Source organism: Mirounga leonina, unplaced genomic scaffold (assembly GCF_011800145.1).
Source record: "Mirounga leonina isolate KUSES-001 unplaced genomic scaffold, KU_Mleo_1.0 Mir_170, whole genome shotgun sequence".
Taxonomy (NCBI): domain Eukaryota; kingdom Metazoa; phylum Chordata; class Mammalia; order Carnivora; family Phocidae; genus Mirounga; species Mirounga leonina.
In genome coordinates, this window is record NW_023270433.1 from 6188078 (window position 1) to 6211015 (window position 22938).

General features: G+C 49.4%; 2 protein-coding genes across 9 annotated transcripts in view; one reads left to right on the forward strand and one right to left on the reverse strand.

Moving 5' to 3' along the window:
• USP20 (ubiquitin specific peptidase 20) overlaps positions 1-15808 on the reverse strand; it is a 40928-nt gene extending 25120 nt beyond the window's left edge. Inside the window, exons 1-3 of one of the 7 annotated variants that reach the window (XM_035015625.1) lie at positions 15723-15808; positions 3844-4011; positions 2616-2712 (exon numbers count right to left, since the gene is read on the reverse strand). In XM_035015625.1, coding sequence (XP_034871516.1) covers positions 2616-2696 — 81 coding nt within the window. In that variant the 5' untranslated portion in view covers positions 2697-2712; positions 3844-4011; positions 15723-15808. Of the gene's footprint in view, positions 1-2615; positions 2713-3843; positions 4138-4618; positions 5625-15599; positions 15693-15722 lie in introns of those variants that run through there. The other 6 variants (XM_035015628.1, XM_035015626.1, XM_035015630.1 and 3 more) reach the window with 6 other exon arrangements.
• A 143-nt stretch (positions 15809-15951) lies between these two features.
• Positions 15952-22595, forward strand: CUNH9orf78 (chromosome unknown C9orf78 homolog). 2 transcript variants are annotated; one of them, XM_035015634.1, is made up of 9 exons: positions 15952-16116; positions 16439-16498; positions 17445-17496; positions 17628-17698; positions 18437-18514; positions 19287-19484; positions 20282-20418; positions 20513-20611; positions 21921-22595. In XM_035015634.1, the coding sequence occupies exons 1-9, from the start codon at positions 16034-16036 to the stop codon at positions 22010-22012; spliced, it is 870 nt and encodes a 289-aa protein (XP_034871525.1). In that variant the 5' UTR covers positions 15952-16033; the 3' UTR covers positions 22013-22595. The 2 variants fall into 2 exon arrangements, with proteins under 2 accessions (XP_034871525.1, XP_034871526.1); XM_035015635.1 differs by lacking the exon at positions 15952-16116 and adding an exon at positions 16139-16285.
• The last annotated feature ends 343 nt before the right edge of the window (positions 22596-22938 follow it).

Here is a 22938-nt window from a genome sequence, read left to right on the forward strand (position 1 = left end):
TAACAACTGAGCCCCCCGGGCACCCTGTGCAGCACCTCTTTTGGACAGATGAGGAACTGAGGCTCAGAGGTCCCGCCGGGCTATGGAGCAGGCTTGGGACGGGGAAGCTGGGGAGCCTGGGTCGTCGAGCCCCCCATCGGGAAAGCAGGCCTCCCCCTCCCACGCTTCCTTGGGAACTTCTCATTCTCACAAAGCCCAGTTTGTGGCCATGCCTAAATATGGGCTCCCCGTCAGGCTGAGGTGAAGAAGGTTGGAACTGAGGTCCGCGGTCAGACGAGGTCTCCCGCTGGGGGTGCTGCGGGCAGCAGGGGATCCATCAGTAGCCCCTGACCTTCCTGAATTTGTCATCTCCTTTGTGATTTCCTGATTTCACAATTTACTTTCATCTTCTGGGGTTTCCTTTTCCTTTCAGTCATTTGAATAACAAAAGTATCCTACACTTTTTTTTTAAGTAGGCTCTGAGTCAACCTGGGGCTGGAAAATACGACTCTGAGATCCAGAGTCGCATGCTTTACCTACTGAGCCAGCCAGGCACCCGGTATGCTTGTTTTAACAGTTCAGATGACACACACATGTTATACATAATTTGAAGTAGAGGATATAACGTGTAATAAAAATATGTGCCGGAATAATCTGAAACATGTCCCTCCATACTTTCTTCTGATACAAATGCATATGCGTATACTTAGGGGAGGGGGTGTGATTTTAGGAAAAATCAGATCATACTATGCATGTTTCTGCCACCTTTGTATGGTCATCTTCCTGAGTCTGCACACAGACATCACACCTCGTCCTCTGCAATGATCGATTGCACGGTGCCCCGCGCTATGGGCTCAGCACAACTGACCTGTTCCCTTCTTGATGAGTATTCAGACTGCCGCCGGTTTCCTCCTCTTACACATGGTGCTCAATGAATACTGCTGTATTTGTATCTTTATAACTGGTACTTACATTGCTGCTGGATAAATTCCCAGAAGGGGAATGGCATCCCCGAAGGGACAGGAATGCCTACCCAGCCCCACCATGTGTGTGGTCTCCTTCCCTCCATCACTGTCAGCTCTGATCCGACCGGCTTGTGGTTCGTCCGGCAGATGGAAATGCCATCATCTTGCTCTGGTCAGCAATAGCCCCAACCACTCGTGAAGTTAAGCATCTTCTTTCAGAGGTGTCTCGGCCATTTGCATCTCCTCCACCCCGACTGACCTGTTCAGAGCCCTCCCCCTTCTGGTATTTTAAAACAATCGTCATTTTGTTTTGTAGGTTCCTGGATGCTCAGAGCAGGGTGGAAGACATGCTCCCTGAAACACAGGCCTGAGACATCTCCAGATGCCCCTCCAAAAGGCTGCCGTGGGCCAGCCCAGACTTTCCCTCCTTGCTCACGTCTTTGCCCTCAGATCCCCCTATTCCTGCCTCCTCTGGAGGAAAATCCCCTCGGTCTATCTTATTTATTTCTCTGTGCAGACTCAGAACCCAGCGTTAGACAATGCAAATATTTGCACCACAGCCTTGCTCGGCCCCTCCTCCAGATCACAGACAAGCGAAACTACTTCAAAAGAAGCCACAGGTCCTTTGAAGGCCTGATCCCTCCTGTGGGCCCAGGCTAAGCCAGCTCAGGCCAAAGGCCACCCAGGACCTGCTGGTGGAGGGAGGCTGAGGGACCAGCATCAGGTGCCCAGAAAGAAGAGCCAGCAGTGTGTCTAGGAATCTGACCCCAGACCCCATTCCCGGGAGTGTCCTCCACACACTCTTCTCCACCCCCCCACCCCATCACCCCCCACCCCCGGCACACAGCGGCACTCCCACAAGGCCATTCATCACAGCATCGCATTCACCACATGCGAAGAGCCGTGGTGTCTGCCCAGAGCGGCTGAGTTACGGGGTCCACACAACGAGATACCATGCAACGCCAGGGCTAAGAGTGAGAAAATTGTCTATGTACCAGGATTGAAAGAGCTCCAGGATACACTGTCCGGTGAATAAAGCAAGTTACAAAAGTGTCTGCAGCATGCTACCTTTTATGGAACGAAGGGGAAATGAAAAATAAGCATATTTGCATAAAGAAACTCTGAAGAGGTACAAAAGAAACTCCTGTAAGTGGCTCCCTAAAGGGGGGGCGGGGAGGGGGAGCACAGAGGCTGGGAGGGGGACTTCTTGACGCTGGTATTTTTATATTGTTTGATTCTGAACCACAGGAAAAGTATTGCGCCGATTCAAAATATTTTTCCAGACAAAGACACATCCTCCCCACTCAGAGTGGCCCACCTTCTTGCTTTGGGCCTGCCCGGGGCCCTCCTCAGGTCACATGTGTCAAAATGTCCATGGACTCTCAAGGCGTGATTCATGCCCTGCCCTGGAAAGGCTCTGGGCACCCGCTCCAGCAGCTAATGCACAGAGCATTAGCGGCTCCCAGATGGAGTGAGCTAAGTGATAATTAATGGCCATTAGGACGCAGACCCCGGAAGGCCTCGAGCAGACACCAGCCCTTCCATTTACACAAAAGGCTAACCAGAGACTCTCGGAGAGTTGGTTCTTCCACCACCTTCAGAAACCTCTGTACCTCAGGAAGGCAGTGCCCCTGGGCATGGGCCCCAGCCCCGGAAGGTCTGACCCTTTACCTTAGATTTGAACAGCAAGTCCTCCTTGGTCACCTCCCCTATGGAGTCAAGGTGAGGGCAAAGGTCCCTGGAGTCCCCCATTCTGGCCTGGGCTCACCTACGAGAAAACGCAGGGAGACTGGGTTAACGGCAGCCTCTGGGGAGGGAGGCATGTGGTTACTGGCTCAGTGCACAACTTTGGTCTCGGGCCCTGGCTCTGCCACACATCAGCTGGTGACTCGGGGAAGCCACGTAACTACTCTGAGCCTCACTGTCCTTCTCTGAGAATTGGGTGTGACGGTAACATCGACCCCAGTGGATTGCTCAAGGACTCACAAATGGGTACGTGTAAAACTGGTAAAACGTGAGTAAGTGCCGTGGGGTGCACCACCATCAACTCTACCGGCTGGGATACCGTACGTACTGCAGACATGCCAAAGATGTGGTACCGCTGGGGGAGACTGAGTGACATTTGTGGCAACGTCCTGTGAGTTACAATTATTGCCAAAGAAAATGCCTAAAAAGAAATCACTGAATTTGCTTCAGCCACCCAAAAGTTTAGCAGAAATCGCACCCAGGAATCTGACTGTTGATTCTAGCTCCAAACTGTTGCCCAACAAGGTCCAAACCAACCAAAGATGAAGTGGAGCCAAGGTGGTTGGATCGAAGGCAGAGGCTGCGTGTCCACCGAGGGAGGGAGACCCCCAGCTCTCCTGGAAGGCCCCTCCCCACCAGAAATGGCCAGCCAGGGGTCGACGAGCCCAGGCTCCCAGCCAGAACAGCTGTTCCGGGGTGCTGATAAGGTTCCAGGTAACACACTAAGTGGTCTCCATACATTAGCTCATTACAAACTCCCCCAGCCATCTTCCAGGCAGCTGTGATTAAGCCCCTTTTACAGATTAGGAAATAGGGGTTCCTTCTTCTCTCAGGTCTCACAGAAAGGAATGCGAGAGCTAAGGCTGACCTGCAAGCTGGTCAGACTCGTAAGGCCCCACCTGTGTTCGCTCTCTTTTTAACTTGGGAAAATGTAAACATAAGCAGCAGACAGAACTGCATGGCTCACTCCCATGTACCCATCACCTAGCTTCAGCCCTGAGCCCTGAGTGGCCAACCCTGCTTCAGCCCAACCTCCCACCTCCTCTTTTTTTGCAGCAGATCCCAGATACCACCTCATTTCATCTGCGCATGTTCTTCTAAAAGATAAGGACTTGAAAAAAGAAAAAAGACAACCACAGTTCCGTTATTTCACCTAAAAGACTTTCCTCCTCGGTCCGTGCTTCAGACGGGCAGGCTGTGGGCCTACCTCTGTGTAGAGCGCCACCCCCAGGAAGCAGCTGACATCCACATTCTCCGTGGACAGCTGGCAGTGGTGGGGCGCTGCGCTGGCTGGGGTGAGTGCAGGCCTCTGGCAGGGAACCTGGGGGGACAAACCAGCGCACTTCATGCAGCTCTGTTATTTCAAAACCACTCTTCGCACCAACCAGGGGCTGAAAATAGGCCCGAATTCCTCCTGGGAGGGGCAAGTGAATTTTTGGACATTTGAGGCATCCACGGGCTGGACAGGCTCCTCAGTCCAACCACGGGGACAGTAAAAACACTCCCAGGGTAGCTAAAGGCTTGTGCAGAGCTGGCAAATAGGGCCAGCCCCTCCTTGGGGGTGTTGGACCCTTCATTAGCCACTGCTGGGCATTACCTGTGATCCCCGAGAGCAGAGACCTTCAAGGGTCTGTAAGAGAGGGCCACAGGGCTCTCCAGCTAATGCTCCCTCTGGCTGCCACCACCTGTTAACCCTCTGGACGGAAGGCTCAGCCCCTTCCACGCATGCCCGAGACCCTCAGATCATCCTTGGTGCCTCCCAAGGATCCTGTGCTGCTCAGAACCCCTGGCCCCCAAGTCTTGAGCAACCCCAGGCTAGAGGCACAACTGAGTCCATCCACGTGTCGCCACTGCCCCCCCCTTCCCTGCTGGGCCACAGTCCCCCAGATGTGGGCAGTTCAAAGAGAGAGAGGCAGTTAGAAGCTAACATTTAAAATGGTCACATGACAATGATGGGCTCAAGGTTCTAAATTCCAAGCCTCTTCACTCAAAGCCAGATTTTTAGGATTGTTGTTGGTTTTTTTTCTTTTTTTTTTTCATTTCCACTGAGGTCAAGTGCATCGCATTGCCAAGCTGCAGTACGGTCAGGAGGCTGGGAAGAGAGGGGAGGGAGTGTCTTTGGTGTATGGCCCATCTCTCCAGCTAGATGGCAGAGCCAGCTTATGAGCCTGATGCCCAGTGCCATGAGCGGTGCCCAGGACAGGGATGATGGCAACGGGCCCATCTGGATTCACACGTGCAATCAGACTACTTAAGTTCCTCCAACTTCAGATAGGGGGAAAAAAAGAGAGCCCTGTGGCTAACAACCCTCCATGTACCCTCATTGCCCCTGTTTTGCAGAAGAAACAGAACTGGAGCTTGAGTAACTAACTACAGGACTTGGCCAAAGTCAATCCTCAGCTAGTCAGTCACGCGTGGGTACTCGATCAGATTGTCTGGTACAGAGCCAGGCTCTGAATCCAGGTTCGACAAACCTTGTCTATAAAGGACCAGGCAGTAAATAATTTAGGCTTTGTGGGCCGTGTCAATCTTGATCACATATTCTTCTTTGCACTTTTTTTTCTTTTTACAATGTATTAAAACTATTTTTTTTTTAATTAATAGCTCCAGGGTTCTGCAAGATAACCCAGGACCTGCTGCCACAGTTTGCTGCCTCCTGTTCTAAATCACTGTGCTGTTGGGGCCTCACCAAAATACGCCCAGATCACTGACATTCCACATCTCACTGCACACAAATCACCAGTTTAAATAAGGCAAATAGCGAAGAAGAGTCCAGAGGGTTAACGTGGCTCCAGATTTTTTTCTAAGTAATCAGGGTATGTGCAAAGACAGAATGACAAAGATATGCGCTGTTTATAATGGGGGAACTGGATGTAATCTGAGCGAACGGCAACAGGCACTGGACAAATAATGATACAACCACACTGTTGTACCGTGCAGCCATTAAAAATGTAAATATTGAGGGACACCTGGGTGGCTCAGTCGGTTAAGCGTCTGCCTTTGGCTCAGGTCATGACCCCAGAGTCCTGGGATCGAGTCCCACATTGGGCTCCCTGCTCAGCAGGAAGCCTGCTTCTCCCTCTCCTGCTCCCTCTGCTTGTGCTTTCTCTGACAAATAAATAAAAATATTTTTAAAAATGTAAATATTGAATCTTCCTATGCACGGAATTAAATTAGATCTAAATATGTGAAGAGATACACCATGTTCGTGGACTGGTGTACTCAATATTAAGATATCCATTCTGGGGCGCCTGGGTGGCTCAGTTGTTTGAGCGACTGCCTTCGGCTCAGGTCATGATCCTGGAGTCCCCGGATCGAGTCCCGCATCAGGCTCCCTGCTCGGCAGGGAGTCTGCTTCTCCCTCTGACCCTCCCCCATCTCATGTGCTCTCTCTCTCAAATAAATAAATAAAATCTTAAAAAAAAAAAAAAAAGATATCCATTCTGCCCAAATTGGGCTACAGATTCAATGCAATCTCAATCAAAATCCCAGCAAGCTTTCTTGCAGAAATTGTCAAGCTAATTCTAAAATGTATACAGAAAGAAAGACCTGGAAGAGCCCAAACAATCTGGAAAAAGCACAAAGTTGGAAGACTTATAACTTCTGACTGAAGACTTTCTATAAAGGTTCAGTAATCAAGTCAGTGTGGCATTGGCTTAAACAAAGACATATGGCTCAAGGGAATAGACGCGAAAGTCTAGAGTTGGACCCGCACGTAATGTGGTCGAATGATTTCAAAAAAGGTATTGTTGATAGGGGTGCCCGGGCAGCTCAATGGATTAAGCATCTGCCTTCAGCTCAGGCTGCGATCTCAGGGTCCTGGGATCGAGCCCTGCATTAGGCTCCACGCTTAGTGGGGAATCTGCTTCTCCCTCTCGCTTGTGCATGCTCTCTCAAATAAATAAAATCTTAAAAAATAAAAATAAAAAAAAGTACTGATGTAATTCAATGGGCAAAAGACAGTCCTTTCAACAAAGGCTCTCTGTATGGGAGAAAAATGACCTTTAACCCACCTCACATCATACACAAAACTTATTTAGACATGGATCATAGACTTTATGTAATTGATGGTCAATAAAGTGTTTAAAAGTTCTTCCCTTTCTTCTTGTTCTTTTCCGAGGTTCTGGAAGACTCGGGTTATTCTAAAATACATCCTCGTGGGGCGCCTGGGTGGCTCAGTCGTTGGGCGTCTGCCTTCGGCTCAGGTCATGATCCCAGGGTCCTGGGATCGGGCTCTCTGCTCAGCGGGAAGCCTGCTTCTCTCTCTCCCTCTCCCCTTGCTTGTGTTCCCTCTCTCACTGTCAAATAAATAAATAAAATCTTTAAAAAAAAATTAAAATAAAATAAAATACATCCTTGAGATGCCCTGTTGGCTTTCTCATTTTCAAACTGACAACATCTTCCCCTAATTCTTTTTCCTCTAGTTCTTCATTTGCTCGTGGCGCCGCTGGAGCTCAGCTTCAGAGCCCTTCGGTTTTCCACCTTTGCCTCTGGCCTTCACATCGGTCACCGGCTGCATCTGCGGCTCCTCCGCCTGAGCCACGCGTTCCCTCCTTCCACGTGTGCCGGAGGCCTCCGGGCCTTCCTGCTGCTGCGCATCTCAGAGCATACGTGATCGGTGACATCTTTCAAGTCTTGCGCATGTGTTCTTAGCAACACACTTCTTAGGACTGTAAAACCCCCAACGTTCACCGTTCTCAACCCCGGCAGCACCCTGCCTTCCTCCGACTCTTCTGTCCTTCACTTCATTCACACGATTGCTACCCGCCACAGAGAGAGGTAAACAGTCCTTCATGTTTTCAACAAGCTTTCTCTCTTCCTCATCTTCTGTTTCCAGAAATTCGTGTTTTCTTTCTTTTTTTTTTTTAAGGTTTTATTATTTGAGCAAGCGAGCGAGAGAGAGAGAGAGCACAAGCAGGGGGAGGGGCAGAGGGAGAGGGACAAACAGACTCCCCACTCAGCGGGGAACCGGCCATGGGGCTCGATCCCACGACCCTGAGATCATGACCTAAGCCGAAATCAGATGCTTAACGACGGAGCCACCCAGGTGCCCCAAAACCACCTCTTTGGATTAAAACTCTGCACTGTTCCACCTGTACAGTCTTGTTTATTCTGGGGGAAGCGCCTGTATGCTCTGGAGACAACAAATCTATGAGGAAGAGGAGTTGATTAATATCCACGTTCCCAATCTGGATTCACCTGCTGCCACAATGTGAGTTCAAGCCCCGTGTCCACCAATTTTGGGTACACTTGGTTTGGGAGCTTTGCAAAGCCCGCAGAGCCTTTGAGGTCCGTCTTTGTAGCCAGCAGGGTACTGCTGCAGATGCGCCTCCCCCAGCGGGGGTGGACCCACGCCACCCCCCATCCCTGATCCCTCCACCACCAGCCCCAGCACGGCCCCGGCTGCCAGTTCTCCTGACTTCAGACTGAACGAGAGCAAACATTAAAACTCTAGAACTTCTAGAGGAAATCCTAGGAGAGAATCTCTGCAACTCTGGAGTCCACAAAGGTCTTAGAACACGGAAGGTGTTCTTTATAAAAGGCAACATTGAAAAACTGGACTTTCTCAAAATTAAACATTTTTCTTTTCAAAAGATGCTGTTAGGGGAATGAAAAAGCAAGCCACAGCCTGGGAGAAAATGTTCACAGTACATGTATCTAACAAATATCCAAAATACATAAAGAACTCTTACAACCCAAAGAAGGATAAAGTGTCCAATTTTGTGAAACGGGTGAAGGATGGAGCGGGTACTTCACCAGGTAAGAATGGCCAACAAGCACACGAGAGCATGCTCAACATCGTTTGCAAGATAACATCTCACAGCACCAAGAACATCTAGAACTAATAAAATCTTCAATACCAGGGGTTGCTGAAGATGTGAAGGAATTTGCCTATATTGATAGGACTGTAAAATAATATCAAAAGCTGGAAAATAGCCAGGCAGATTCCTACAAAGTCAAGCACACACTTATCACATGAGCCTGCAATTCCACTGTTGGATATTCACCCAGGAGAAATGAAAACATACCTCTACACAAAGATTTGTATGCAAACATTCATGGTAGCTTTATACGTAACAGCCCAAAATTGCGAAGACCTCCCAGTGTCCAACAACAGGGGACTGAAGCCAACTACCATTATATTCATACAATGGGACACTACTCAGCATCAAAAAGAACCCTGGATATGCACAGCAACATGGGTCAATTCCAGACACGTTAAACTGAGCAAAAGAAGTCAGATACAAAAGAGCACATACTCTAGGATTCTCTTTATATGGAATTTCAAAACAGACAAAACTAACCTAAGGTGTTAGAAATTGGGACAGTGGTTGCCTGGGGCAGAGGGTGAGGCTACACTGTAAAGAGGGAACTTTCTGTGGTGTTGGAATGTTCTAGATTTTGATTGGAGTGTGATTTAGCCAGGTCTCCATACCTGTTAAATCTCAGGAACTACATCTTTAAAGTGCATGCATTTAGGGCGCCTGGGTGGCTCAGTTGGTTAAGCGACTGCCTTCGGCTCAGGTCATGATCCTGGAGTCCCGGGATCGAGTCCCACATCGGGCTCCCTGCTCGGCAGGGAGTCTGCTTCTCCCTCTGACCCTCCTCCCTCTCATGTGCTCTCTCTCATTCTCTCTCAAATAAATAAATAAAGTCTTAAAAAAAAAATTAAAGTGCATGCACTTTACTGTATGTAAATTATATCTCAATAAAGTTGATTAAAAGCCCTTATTTTTTTTTAAAGATTTTATTTTATTTTTAAGTAGGCTCCATGCCCAATGTGGGGCTTAAACTCACAACGCTGAGATTAAGAGCCACATACTCTACCGACGGAGCCAGCCAGGAGCCCCTAAAAGATTTTAAGTAATCTCTATCCCCAAGGTGGGGCTTGCTTTTCCCCAGGTCCCTGAGAGAACACTGGGGAAGCATGACCTCCATCCCCTGGGGGCTCTCCAGACCCCCAGGGTGCGAACAGGACACCTGAGGCCCATTTTAGAGAGGGGGCAGCATCTGAGTGGTCCCAGAAGCTCCGAGAGAGGAAGTGCCTCAGCTGCTACCCGAGTGGCTTGAAAGGATAACCTTTCATCACGTGACTCATTCACTTGAAGATCTGCTCTTAACGCCTTTGCTTTTGCCTCAATAACTTCCGTGTTGGATTAAAATTTTTCATCGCCTCCCACTTACCCTGAAAATAGAAAAAGGCTTTTTGTGTAGTTTCAATACAATTAATATACACCTCTGTAGAAGCTGGAGAACACTGACAAACATAAAATGGCATAAAAATCACCTGTGATCCACCTGAGGGTGGGGGTAAGATGGTTACTGTGTTAGTCTTGTTCATGTGTAGGAATGCCTAATTTAAAAAACGAAACTAGAATATAACAGATACAGTTTGTATACAAGGTTCTTCTGTTTAGATCACGTACATTTCTCCTGTCAATAAACTTCTTTTCAACAACTTCATTTTTAATGGCTGACTAATGTCCCACATAGAATTTAAGCTACACCTTACTTAGTCGCTTTCCTACTCTTGGACACTTAGGGTATTTGTGTGTGTGTGTGTGTGTTGCCATTATAAATAAGGCAGTGAGAAATATTTTGAAATATAAATCTTTGGACTACATCTTTGATCCAGGAAAAATTACTAGGTCAAAATGTATGTGCTGGGGGCGCCTGGGTGGCTCAGTCGTTAAGCGTCTGCCTTCGGCTCAGGTCATGATTCCAGGGTCCTGGGATCGAGCCCCGCATCGGGCTCCCTGTTCGGCGGGAAGCCTGCTTCTCCCTCTCTCGCTGTCTCTCTCTCTGTCAAATAAATAAATAAAATCTTTAAAAAAAAAAAATGTATGTGCTGAAGGCTCTGGATACACATTGACCAATTTCTCTCTAGATCCACTATATAGATTTATCTGCCTACCACCAGTGTATGAGCATGCCCAACAAAGGAAGTTTGAGGTTTACTAACATTTTTTTTCAAAGCTGATGTTTAAAAACAGTTTGTAGGAAGGGCAAAGTTGAGCGGTAGTATTGTAAACTTTGGGTGTTTACTCTTCCGACATAGAACCTGAAACGTCAGAAACACCTGGTCTATAAGGTCTGCACTCCACTTTTCTCTGCTGCCTAGAAACTTTCACTTCATTTTATCTTGGTACCCAACTGGCTTGGCTTGGGGTAATGTAACACACGCCAGGTTTGGGCCCTGCCCTTAACCCCAGGGTAGCTATACACAGCCACCAGGGATGCGATCATTACTAGCCAGCCACCTTTTCCTGTGCCCTTCCCCTGTGTCGGCTGCTTCACATACGTTAGCCCTGGGGCTGACCCTAATTCCAGAAGGCAATGAGATAGCTAGCCCTGCGTTCAGCTCCTTGCTGGTCACTTGCAAGCTGTGTGTCTTTAGGTAAATCAGTCGCCCCTCAGTTTCCATATCCGTGAAATGGGGGCAAAGATGGCAACTAGGGTTATGGGAGGGTGCAGGGAGACAATGCATAGGGAGGATTTAGCATTCTGATCACGTGGACTTCCAGGGTTGCTCAGGGTCTGTATTTACCTGCAAAGCAAGGACGCTCAGAAATGTTCTGTGCTATAATTTGTGTTACTGGCCATGTTTTATAGATCAGGGGACTGAGACAGGTGGGGATGTGAGTCACACGCCCAAGGGTGCCCCCCATCAGCTTTTCAGCCTGGGCTCTGTGGCCCAGGACAGTGCTGACTCTGACCAGGCACTATGCCCAGTGCTTCTCCTACACTCTTCACGTAAGGAAAGCTGTTTCTCATTTTAGGGAGGATGAATGGAGGCCCAGACACAGGAAGCCATTTGCCCAAGACCATACAGTGAGGAAGCGACACAGCAAGGAAGGAACCAGGCTGTATCTGCCTTCACAGCGCTTCCCATTCTTGCCTTTGTGCAAATAATTGGAGTGCACCCAGCAGGCACTTAATAAAAACCGAAAGAAAAAGAAACCTATGCTGCCGAGGGAGCTGGCTCTCAGGAACAGGCCCCTGAAAGCAGCTGTGCTGCTGGGAGTCAGCAAGGTCCCTCCCTCTCCCGACTGGCCATGCCAGCCTCTGCTCCTGGGGCACAGAAAGCTGGGGGAGGGAGGCCCTGGCAGGTCTGGCTCAGAGCCCACCCATTGCAGGCCCCAGTGAGGCTTCCGAGAGGGTTCAGCCTGAGGGAGGGCAGGCACTTTTCCCTCCCTGGGACCTGCAGCAAGGAAGGGGGAAAGTGCCCCCAGCCAGTGGGCGGGCGGGCAGGCAGGCAGCACCTCTGGGCCTGGCATCAGCCGCTCAGACCAGGCCTAGGGTGCCCATTACTCATCATTTTCCTGGCAGTTCTGGCCACCTCCTCCTCCCAGCTAGGAAGCCAGTTCCTTAGGACGAGAGAGGGGTGCTGCCAAGTCCCCACTAACACAGAGAGAGCCACTTGCTCTGATCCTTATTACACCAGCCATCCCACACTCCACACACCTGTCCACACCCCTCCATGACCCTCTGGCCCTCAGAGCATGAGCCCTTTCCCTCCCTCCTGCCTTCTTCTCTCTGCCCTGCTTCCAAGCAACTCCATTTCTCCTAAAGCCCAAATATATCCCTTCCGTCAACCCAGTCTTAATTCCCTAAGAATCCAACAACCTCCTGACTCCCAAGCAGAACCCTCAGCCTCCTCCTGCCTTGACAAATCTTGCTTCCCCCACACCTCTGTTCTCCCACACCTCCAGTGCTCCTCATTTGCCTTACCCACCCTACCCACCCCTACCCTGAATGGCCCCGTGTACTGGAACTGACACTAACAGACCTCACTGAATCCTTACCACCATCCTGGAGGGCAGGCAACAACTGGGAGCTAAACCCATCTCCTGCCTGCCTGCCCATCACTGGAGGAGAGGCTGAGGCTCAGAGAGGTGGAGTAACTGGCTGGAGGTCACACAGCTACTGAGCTGCTGATCCAGAATTTGACCTTGGGACTGCCCACCCTGAAGTCAGTGCTCTGAACTGTCAGCTCCACAGTCTCCCCAACAGCCCCAGCCAGCCTGGAGTGGGGATGATCTTTACCTCCTCCAAGCCAAACACCCACATTCGGAGGGCAGCTTCCCCTGGCCTCCTTCACAAGAGCCACTTCTGAGTCATGCTTCACAAAGCATTTTTCTGCTCAACTTAAACTCCTGAAGTCTACAATAACACCTCTGAAGCCTGGCACTGCAATTTGTCCCAGGCTCTAGAGGAGTCAGTTAATTGGAGAGGGCATGGCTTTGGGGCCACCCCAGGCTGGTGGTCTTTGGGGGTCAGCAGGCTGGAAGCAGTGACTGGCCCCAGTCACTGAGAAGCCACAAACCCTAGAGTGCGTAAGTATAAGCAGAACTCAGACTAAGACCCCTAAAACCGCAAAGCAGGAGAGGGTCAGAGAGGTTCACGCCAAAGGTCACACAGCCAGTAAATGAAAGAAGAGGGACTCCGGTGGGGCAAGAGACTCCGAGAAGAGAAGGCTCCTGCCCAGAGTCACAAGGTAAGGTGGCAGAACGGGGGATTGTACTGAGGGTCAGGACCTATAACTCAGTCCACTGCTTTATCATGTTACCGACCTAATCCCAAATGAGAATATACCAATTTAAATTTGCAACTCAATACCCCCTCCCACTCGTAATTCCCTTGCCTCGTTCTATTTCCATACCACTCATCACCTTCTAATATACTTTACATACGTATGTTATTAAAACCTAAAGTCCAGGGGCGCCTGGGTGGCTCAGTTGGTTGAGCGTGCGACTCTTGATTTCGGCTCAGGTCATGATCTCAGGGTGGTGGGATCAAGCCCCGCCCTCAGCGTGGAGTCTGCTTGTCCCTCTCCCTCTGCTCCTCCTCTCCCCCCCACCCCCTCCTCAGCTCATGCTCTCATTCTCTCTCAAATAAATAAATAAACAAAATCTAAAAAAAAAAGAAGAAGAACCTGAAGTCCACTAGATCAGGGATCTTTCATCTCTTTTGCTCCCTGCATACTTCAAGCACTTAGAACAGTGCCTGCTCTATATAGTAAAAGCTCAGTGACCATCTGAATAATTAGTCCAACAAACTTTTACTGAACACTTACTATAGCCAAACTGCAAACTACAATTGCTTTGCTGCATCCCAAATCTACCTAGACATTAATGTTCACTGAACCCTGAAACAAGCCAGGCTCCAGGAAGGAGCTCGCAAACCAACCCAAAGTCAAGCCAAACGCGTAATTTCCTTAAACAACTAAACTCTCAAGCCTATAGCATGACACATCTCTGAACTGAAGAGAACCCACATTTCCCGGAGGCTCCCTCTGAGAAGCAGTTTCATCTCACCCTTCAAAAAAGGCCCAGCAAGACTTAGAGGGTCTGCAGTCCCTTAGCCTGGCGACCCACTGCCACATTCACAGCTGCTACGTTTCCAGCACAGCTTTTGCTAAATAGGTCACAGTGAGATCTGCCACAGCCCAGGGAGTGAGTAGCACTGGGTACTCTGGCCCCCAGCTCATTTGTACCAGACGCTCCTTCCTGGGATGGCAGAAGAGAAGAAGGGTCCAGAAATGTCCTTGGCCTTCTGGCCCTCTCCTTGGTGCTGTCCAGTTCCTCCTAGTAGGAGGGCAGCTGGGTGGGCAAAATCAGAGCTACCTCTGAAAGGGTGATGTCTGCAGACACGGACTCCCTGGGTTCCTGCAGCAATTCCCCGGGAGCTTCCCCTTCAGCCAGCAGGGACAGGGTGTCCAGTGATTCCCAGGTGCATCTGGGGTTGGTTGAACCAGACTGCAGAAGGCAAGACTTTGAGATTTTAATATACGGCTTTCGATCAAAGCCAAAAAGCTGTTCCAAGAAGTCCTGAATTCATTTGTCTCAGTCCAAGGGAGAGAACAGCAATCTCAGGAGAGACTGTTCCAGAGAAAAGGAAGGCATTCCAGAAGTGCTGCCCTGCGTCTGAATGGTCTTCCAGAAGAGGAAACCAAAACAGTCTCCGTCAGCCCCTCCCCCCAGCCAATGAGCTATAAGAACAGCAGCTGCAGCAAACATTTACTAAGCTTCTACTGTGCTGGGTACTGGGCATAACCTGCAGCAGACGTGGGCCTGCCACTGATCCCTGCCCCACCTTCCAGCTGTGTAACTTCAGGCACTTACTGCCTCTCTGAACCAAAGTTCTCGTTTGCAAAATGAAAAATAACTCGATCTACTTCATAGGATTGCTGTAGGAGCTCACCGAGATAATGCTTAGCCCAATGCCTGCCACACAGTAGCGCTTAATACGAGGCAGTGCTTTCAAAGAAAAGCACTGGCCTATACTGAGAAAAGGAAAACTATTTAAGAGGTTCCTAAAAGTCCTGTAAGCCAGCATTGATATATTTACTTATTTCCTAAGCGTTCGTTGATGCCTGTTTGTTTGTTTTCAAATAAACTAAGCCTCACGGCATCCTCGGGGTGGAAAGGGCGGAGGGCAGAGCGACAGTCCTCGTGACAAAGGACGAAAACAAGGCCCCTGAAGGTCCGGGAGGCGGACGGCAAGCACACGAGGAGGGGCCCTCTCCCCTCAAAACCCTCCAGGAGTAGGTTCAAAACATCGGACGCGGGGATGAAGTGGCTGGAGGCCATCATTAGCGGGGCAGTCGGCGCCAGGGCTTTAATTCACCACTGCTAAGAAGTGGTCATCTTTTATCCCTAAAGAAAAAAATGCACGTCAGGGCCCAGACCCCGGGGGAATAAGTCAGCGCCCCGAGACGCCACACTCGTGCTTTCAACGCTGGGTCAGGCCCCGCAGAGATAAAAGAGATGGCGGCCCCCGTTCCGGAGAAGCAACGAGCCCCCCAGGGCTCCAAGTGGGGCATCGGGGCCCCAGAGGACACCCCCTGGGCGCCGGCCGGAGGAGAGGAGAGGGCGGCGGCGGCCGGGGGTCCCGGGCTCCGCTCACCTGGCAGCGGCGTTCTGCGCACCTGGCAGGGCCAGGCCCCAGCCGGCCCGGAGCCAGGCTCGGGTAGCCCCTGCTCGGAGAGGCCCGGCCCCCCGAAGCAGCCGGCGACGGCCCGGAACTCACCTGCCGTCGCAACCGCGCCGCCGCCGCCTGTCAGTCAAGCGCACCCACCGCTGCACCGCGCAGGGCCGTGGGGCCCGCGGGCCGCGCCCCGCCTCCTCCCCTCGCCCGCCCAATCGGGAGAGGCGGACGCCGCGGATGGGGGCGGGGCCAGGCGGAAAGTGCAGGTCGGGGGCGGGGCCGGGAGGGCTTGGGGCGGGGCCGGGAGGGGCTGGCGCTGTGAGCCCTGCGCTCTGACCTCACTGCTGCGCGCCGGAAGCAGCCCCGGCCACGGTGCAGGGGCCCGGCGTCCGGACCGCGGGGCCGGCGCGACGATGCCGGTCACCGGCAAGAGTTTCCGCCGGCGCCGGGCCGACTCAGAGTCGGAGGAAGATGAGCAGGAATCAGAGGAGGTTCGGTGCGTTTGGGATGGGGCTTCCAAGGGGCAAGAAGAGAGCCGGCTGCGGGACTTATCACCGGCCATCCTCCTCTTTGTGAGCGGAAATTGTCCCTTTCTGCAGACAAAAACTGAGGCTCCTAGGGATGAGGCCGCCGCACAATAGGGAGAGGTGTCCCCAGGATGCACGGTGGGTCTGACACCCAATGGGTCTAAGCGCAGGGTCGCCTTCTGGACCATTGTGCTGGCGGCTCAGCATCTGAGCAGGGGTGCCAGTCGAAGCTGCCTTTTGAGTCTGAGTTCTGCGGAGGGTCTCTCAATCTTGTGCATTGCCTTTTTTCAGATTAAAACTAGAAGAGACCCGCGAGGTGCAAAACTTGAGGAAGAGGCCCAACGGGGTGAGGTGGGTGCCGCGGGGGGACCCGGAGGAGGAGGCGCAGACGACAGAGACACGCCCCTGCCTGAGTCGCCATCACAACTATCTCCTCCGACGTAGCTCCTTCTCTTAACACACTGTACACCTTCCACTGCCCTGAAAGGAGTCCAGCGTTCTTTTAAAGACGTTTAACCAGGAGATGGCCTGAGCTGTGTGGTCTTGAGGTTTGCCCCAGATGTGCAGAAACGGGTTACTAACTCGTGTTTTTATTGCACCCGATTGTGAAATGCACATTGATTGTTAAGAGTTTGGAAAATTTAGAAAAGTGTAATCAAAAAAATAAGCAGCGCCCATAATTCTCCCATCCACAGGTAACCAGTGTTAACATTTAATGTTCTGGTGCTCGCTTCGGCAGCACATATACTAAAACATTTAATGTTCTGGCTAATCTGTTTTTTTTCCCTCACATTTCAGACATTAACATTTTCCAAAGCCCTTTTTAGTGGCTGCATAGTATCCCACCCCGTGCATGTGCCGTACCTAATCCCCTACTTAGGGGTCGTTTGTAGGGGACAGTAGGTCATTTGTAAAAGTTCACCAAATAAGGTGTAAGAAATAAGGGTGCGATAAGTATTTTTCTACATTTGTCTTCAGCTTCATGTTCCCCAAAGGCAAAATCTTAGAAATGAGATTTCCAAGCCATGATAACGTCAAATGGCCTTGTAGGAGAGTGTCCACTTCACCGTACCCCCCACCCAGCATCTAAAGTACTTGCTGAACTCTGTTTTATGCTTGTAGGCTTTTCCAGCTGGCTTTGGTGCCCACTCCTCAGAAATTGCCTTTGCTCTAATGTTGCAACATACAAACTTCCTAAGTGTTTTCCTCATATCTCAGTTATGCAATTTCTATCTCTCTCTGTCTCTCACTCTCACGCACTCTTACTCTCTCACTTTTCCTTTTTGTTTTTGCTCAGTGCTGTGGCCCTGCTGGTGGGAGAGAAGGTACAAGAAGAGACCACCCTAGTGGTGAGTTGTGGGGGCCTTCCTGGGTAATGGGGAGTTGTGGCTGCTCTCCAGTGGGTGATTGTGTTTAAAAAAAAAAAAGTCCGCTGCCAGTTATATAGATGCTTCTTCTCAGCTATGTTTGCTTTCTGCAGGATGATCCCTTTCAGATGAAGACAGGCGGTATGGTGGACATGAAGAAACTGAAGGAAAGAGGCAAAGATAAGTAAGTGCAGACCTTACTTGATACACACTAACCTGTAGCCCCTGCCTGGGTCTGTGTGACTCCAGATAGCTGGGGCCTGCAGCAGCAGCTTTAGTGCGACATCCTGAGGTATCCTTCGTGCTGGGTAAAGGGTATGCAGCTTAAAAACAAATGAAAGCAAAACTCTTTTTTTTTTTTTTTTTTAGAGAGAGGGAGAGTGCACGTCCACACACATGCTGGGGGAAGGGCAGAGGGAGAGGGACCGAGAGAATCTCAAGCAGACTCCCAGCTGAGCGCAGAGCCCAGCGTGGGGCTCGATCCCACGACCCTGAGATCATTACCTGAGCCGAAATCAAGAGTCAGATGCTCAACTGACTGAGCTACCCAGGCGCCCCCAAAACAAAAACTCTTGAAGTGTGTTGCGGATACTCTCTTTTTGTCAAGGTGCATTGTTTAGTGTATCTCAAACCCATGTGGAAGTTTTGTTTTTCTTTTTAAGAAACCTACAAAAACACAATTATAAAAATAATAGAAAAGTAAAAAATAAAAGTATCTACTCCTTCCCCAGAGAAATCTCCAGAGGCCAACAGTTTGCTTGCTTCTGTTTCTTCTATTTACATATCACATATATATTTTTTCCCAACCATAAACAGGTTGTACTTTTCTGTGTTTTTTTTGTTTTTTTTTTTTTGTATAATATCAAACTCGGCCTCACTAAGTTGTGACTTTAAGACTGGGCTACATTGCTTCTCCTTATAGGATCAGCGAAGAGGAAGACCTCCACCTGGGGACATCATTTTCCGCTGAAACCAACCGAAGGGATGAGGATGCTGACATGTGGGTATCAGTCTGGCTGTGCGCAGTTCGGGGTTGGCTCCAGCCAGATAGAGTGCAAGATGTTTAGTCACAGATGACATTTTTAGAATTATCCAAAGGCAGCAAAGGTGGCCCCTGTCACCCCACCTCCCAGGCTTTCCTAAAAATTCTTTAAAAAGTGGTTCTTGGGAGTTTAGATTCCTTGACTAGTAACTAAACACTGTAGAAATAAACATTGGATTTGCCCACTTTTTTGCTAACAAGGCTGTTGAACAGATGACTACCATCTGCCATTACCTTTCTGTTTTCGGTGAACCTTACATATATTAACACCAATAGATTGGGAGGGCATAATCTCATAATAGAGGTTGGTGCTTTAAGCTGAAAAAATTTTGCTTGATGAAAAACTCAAGTTATTTTTATGTTTCTCATTTTTCCACGGACTGATGAAAACTTCATAGACCATCACTGCTCTGTGGGCCAGTGTTGGGGACCACTAATTTTGTAAATGTTTTTTGTTGTTGTTTTTAGAGAGAATTTTTTTTTTTTTTTTAAGATTTATTTAAGAGAGAGCACGAGCAGGGGGGAAGGGCTGAGAGAGAGAGAAGGAGACTCCCTGCCGAGTGGGGAGCCAGACATGAGGCTCAATCCCAGGACCCCAAGATCATGACCTGAGCCAAAGGCAGACACTTAACCAACTGAGTCACCCAGGTGCCCCAGGGACCACTAAATTTAAAGACAGGTTTTGTGAGCCTCCTGGCTCTCCCTGAGGCTTGTGGCTTTCTCATTTCAGGATGAAGTACATTGAGACAGAGCTGAAGAAGAGGAAAGGGATTGTAGAACACGAGGAACAGAAAGTCAAGCCGAAGAATGCAGAGGACTGTCTTTACGAACTTCCTGAAAACATCCGTGTTTCCTCAGCAAAGAAGACAGAAGAGATGCTTTCCAACCAGATGCTGAGTGGCATCCCCGAGGTGGACCTAGGCATCGAGTACGTTTCAGACCCCTTCTGGCCTCTCTCCTGCCCTATCCCACCGAAGAGCGCTCTGCTTTCCAGTGAAGGGGACTGTTTCTTACCTGTCTCCTTAGAAACCCACAAATAACTATCTTTTCTTTGGCAGGCTGAGATGCTTGTGCCCACAGTGTCTCTAAAGGATTGGTCAGTGTTGTTAGACTTAAGGGAAAGTCTCCTGAACGCCTAAGTGTGATGTTTTGTTTATTGAGATATAATTAACATGTAACATTATATTGGTTTCAGGTATAAATGATTCAATATTTGTATACAGGTGTTTATTTTTATTTAATCTTTGTTCACAGTTCTTCAGCTGTTCTAATCAGATCCTTGTATTCCTCTCCTTTATTCTGGCAGGAGCAATGTTAAAGGCTTACCCATCTCATGATCCTCTTCTTTATTTTTTGCCAAATATCTGCTCTAACCCACTGGATTGTCATGGAAGAAATACGATGGTCAGAATCTTCTTTGGGTGTAGTAGGAAGTTGGGTTCTTGCCTCTTTTCTGGCCTTACTAGCTCTGGGCCTTGAGCAGTTCTCTTTCCTTCTCTGAGGCTCAGTTTCCTCTTGATCAGGAGAGGACAGTACGTCTATATCTCCGACAGCTGTGAGGACACGTGAGAATGGGACTGTACGAGAGCAGGTCAACTGTGGAGCACCGGGCTCCAAGAGAGAATCTCCTTAGGCACTGGTGGGCTTCCAGCCTGACCGTCAGTTCTGTCTGAGAACCAACAGTGAGACGATCTAATACATGGCATGGCTTCTTTCTCCCTGCAGCGCTAAAATAAAAAATATCATTTCCACGGAGGATGCCAAGGCCCGTCTGCTGGCAGAGCAGCAGAACAAGAAGAAAGACAGCGAGACATCTTTCGTGCCCACCAACATGGCCGTGAATTACGTGCAGCACAACCGATGTAAGCTTTTCTGGGGAAGTAGCCCTGCCCTGCTGGGGAGGTCCCCTGGTTCCCATATTCTGTCTGATGTGTCCCCTGGTCTCTTTTGATCCAGTTTATCATGAGGAGCTCAATGCCCCCATACGGAGAAACAAAGAAGAGCCCAAAGCCCGACCCTTAAGAGTGGGTGACACAGAGAAGCCAGAGCCTGAGCGTGAGTACAGCAGAGGCCTCAGGGCTGCCTGGAGCAGTCATCAGGGCCTATGGAGGCAGGGTGGCCTCTGCAGGGGTGGAGCTTGGACTTTGGGGCCAGGGCACCCGGGTTCCACTCCATGCTCCAGACCATGGCCATTTGCCTTCCCCTTTCCAAGCCTCGGTTTACTCACCTGTGAATGGGGACCGTCATAAAACCAACCATTTGGGGTTGCCCTGAGGATTCACTGGGCTATCAAATATAATAGAGACTTAAAAAATTAGGACATTTCAATAAGCAAAAATAAATTCAAAGTTACCCACAGTGTCACCTAAAGATGAACGCGTTGACATTTTTTACGTACAACCTTCCAGACTTCAAAAACATATGTATATAGAAACGCATATTGTATGCATATATAATAGGATCTCATAGTGTTTCACTCAGTAGTGTGCCCTGCATGTCTCTCTGTGACAGTAAATACATACTTTCCTGTTCAGTGGCCATTTAATGTCCCATTGTATGGATATACTGCAGTTCCCTCTGGTTGGACACTTCGGTTGTTTCTCTTTTTTCCCTATTTAAACACTGTATTTGCCTATATCGTGTCCTTAGGCTACATACCAAGAAGTCGCCAAAGGCTTCTCTAGACATGGGGCTATTTGATCCTCCTGAACCCCTTTCTCTCATGCTAACCAGCACCAGGGGGGGCGGGGGGGTCTCCCTTTTCATCAACAACGGGGTGGTCCTAAGGAAATGCTGAAGTTGCTGAGGCTTCTGAAAAATCCAGGCTGTTGTTTTCCCTTCCCTCCCACTTGAGAAATTAGTTTCTGTAACATCTTGGTTGCGTAGTCTTTGATTCCCAGAGCTTTGTGTCATTCACACATAGTAAGCAAGGACTTTGGAGTCACGAGACTCGGCTTCCACTCTCAAGCTCCCTTCACTTTCTGAGCAACCGTGAGGAAGTCACCTAAGCTTTCTGGACAATGGTGGCAACATGCCCCTGTTAGAATTGCGGTGAGGGGTAAAAGAAGTTGTATCTGAAAGTGTTGGGCACTTTGTACCTAGTCAAACTCTCACTGCACCCACCGACTGGTCACCTAGTCTGATGCTGTGTCACCATACGCCACCATACTGTCACCCGGCCCCACCCTCTGTTTATTTTCATTCACTCAATAACAGGTATTCACTGAGGCCCTACTATGTTCCTATTCACGAGGGTAGGCACCTGGGGCTCCTGTGTGGAATGAGACAGGCGTGGTCCTACCCTAAGCAGAGCCTCTCGGCGGCTTGCAGCATGGGAAACAGCTTTTCCTCTTTCCCTTTGTAGGATCCCCTCCTAACCGCAAGCGTCCTGCTAATGAGAAGGCCACCGACGACTATCACTATGAGAAGTTCAAGAAGATGAACAGACGGTACTAAGGGTGGCGAAAGGGAAAAGTGCAGAATGGGATGTAAATAGCGCTGTGCCTTCCGTACCCCTCCCCCCGCCCCAACAAGACGCTTCCTGGACAGAAGTTTGCTTATTTGCTAGCAGACCATTCCAAAAACAGACTCTATTAGCCCTGCTGCTTACCTGCTGGATTTTTCAGGCACCGCATTTATAACCTTTTGAAACAAAACAACGTGTAGTTTCCCTATTTGAGGGCAAACTCTTATTCTTGTGAGCATTATTAAATCTTGTTTGTAAATATGTTGACTTTCTCTTAATATTGGCCCCAGGGCAGGAGGAAACAGCTGTGTTCAGAGTGAGATGAAACCCTTTAGATTGTGCTGTTAATTATTAATATATGCAATCGTGTGTTCTACGTTCAAATACCTGGAGTTCAGAAATGCATCCTGCACTGTTTATGCCGGATCCAGCTGAAAGCAGAAAAATCTAGGATGGAATCAAAGGGACACTGGCATTTTCTGACTTTTACAAAGTTACCTATTTCTTTTCATTAAGAAAGAAAAAATTTCTATCATTTTCAGCACTTAAGTATTAAATATGAAACGAATCCAACCTTCTTGTTTGTATTGTGTCTCCTTCTACCAACACTAGGTAATGTGTTGAGAGCCTGGGGCGTGGGCAGCTCAAATGCAAAACTCAGTTACTGAGAGATTTTCTCATTGAGTTTGAGAGATGTGGACAAGCTCCAGCCTGCTGGCTGCCGGGGTGGTGCCCCCTGTGCTGTCATTTTCCTGAGGCACTTAACACAGGTCAAGATGAGAAAAGATGAGCAGGTTGGTTGACCTAGGGCTGATTTTTAGAGTGGGTGTTGTGGCTAGAGGAGTTCGGCTTTGGAGGCTGAGCTGAGCCCTGCTCACTGCGTATTATACCCTTGCACAAATCTCTTTCCCTCTGA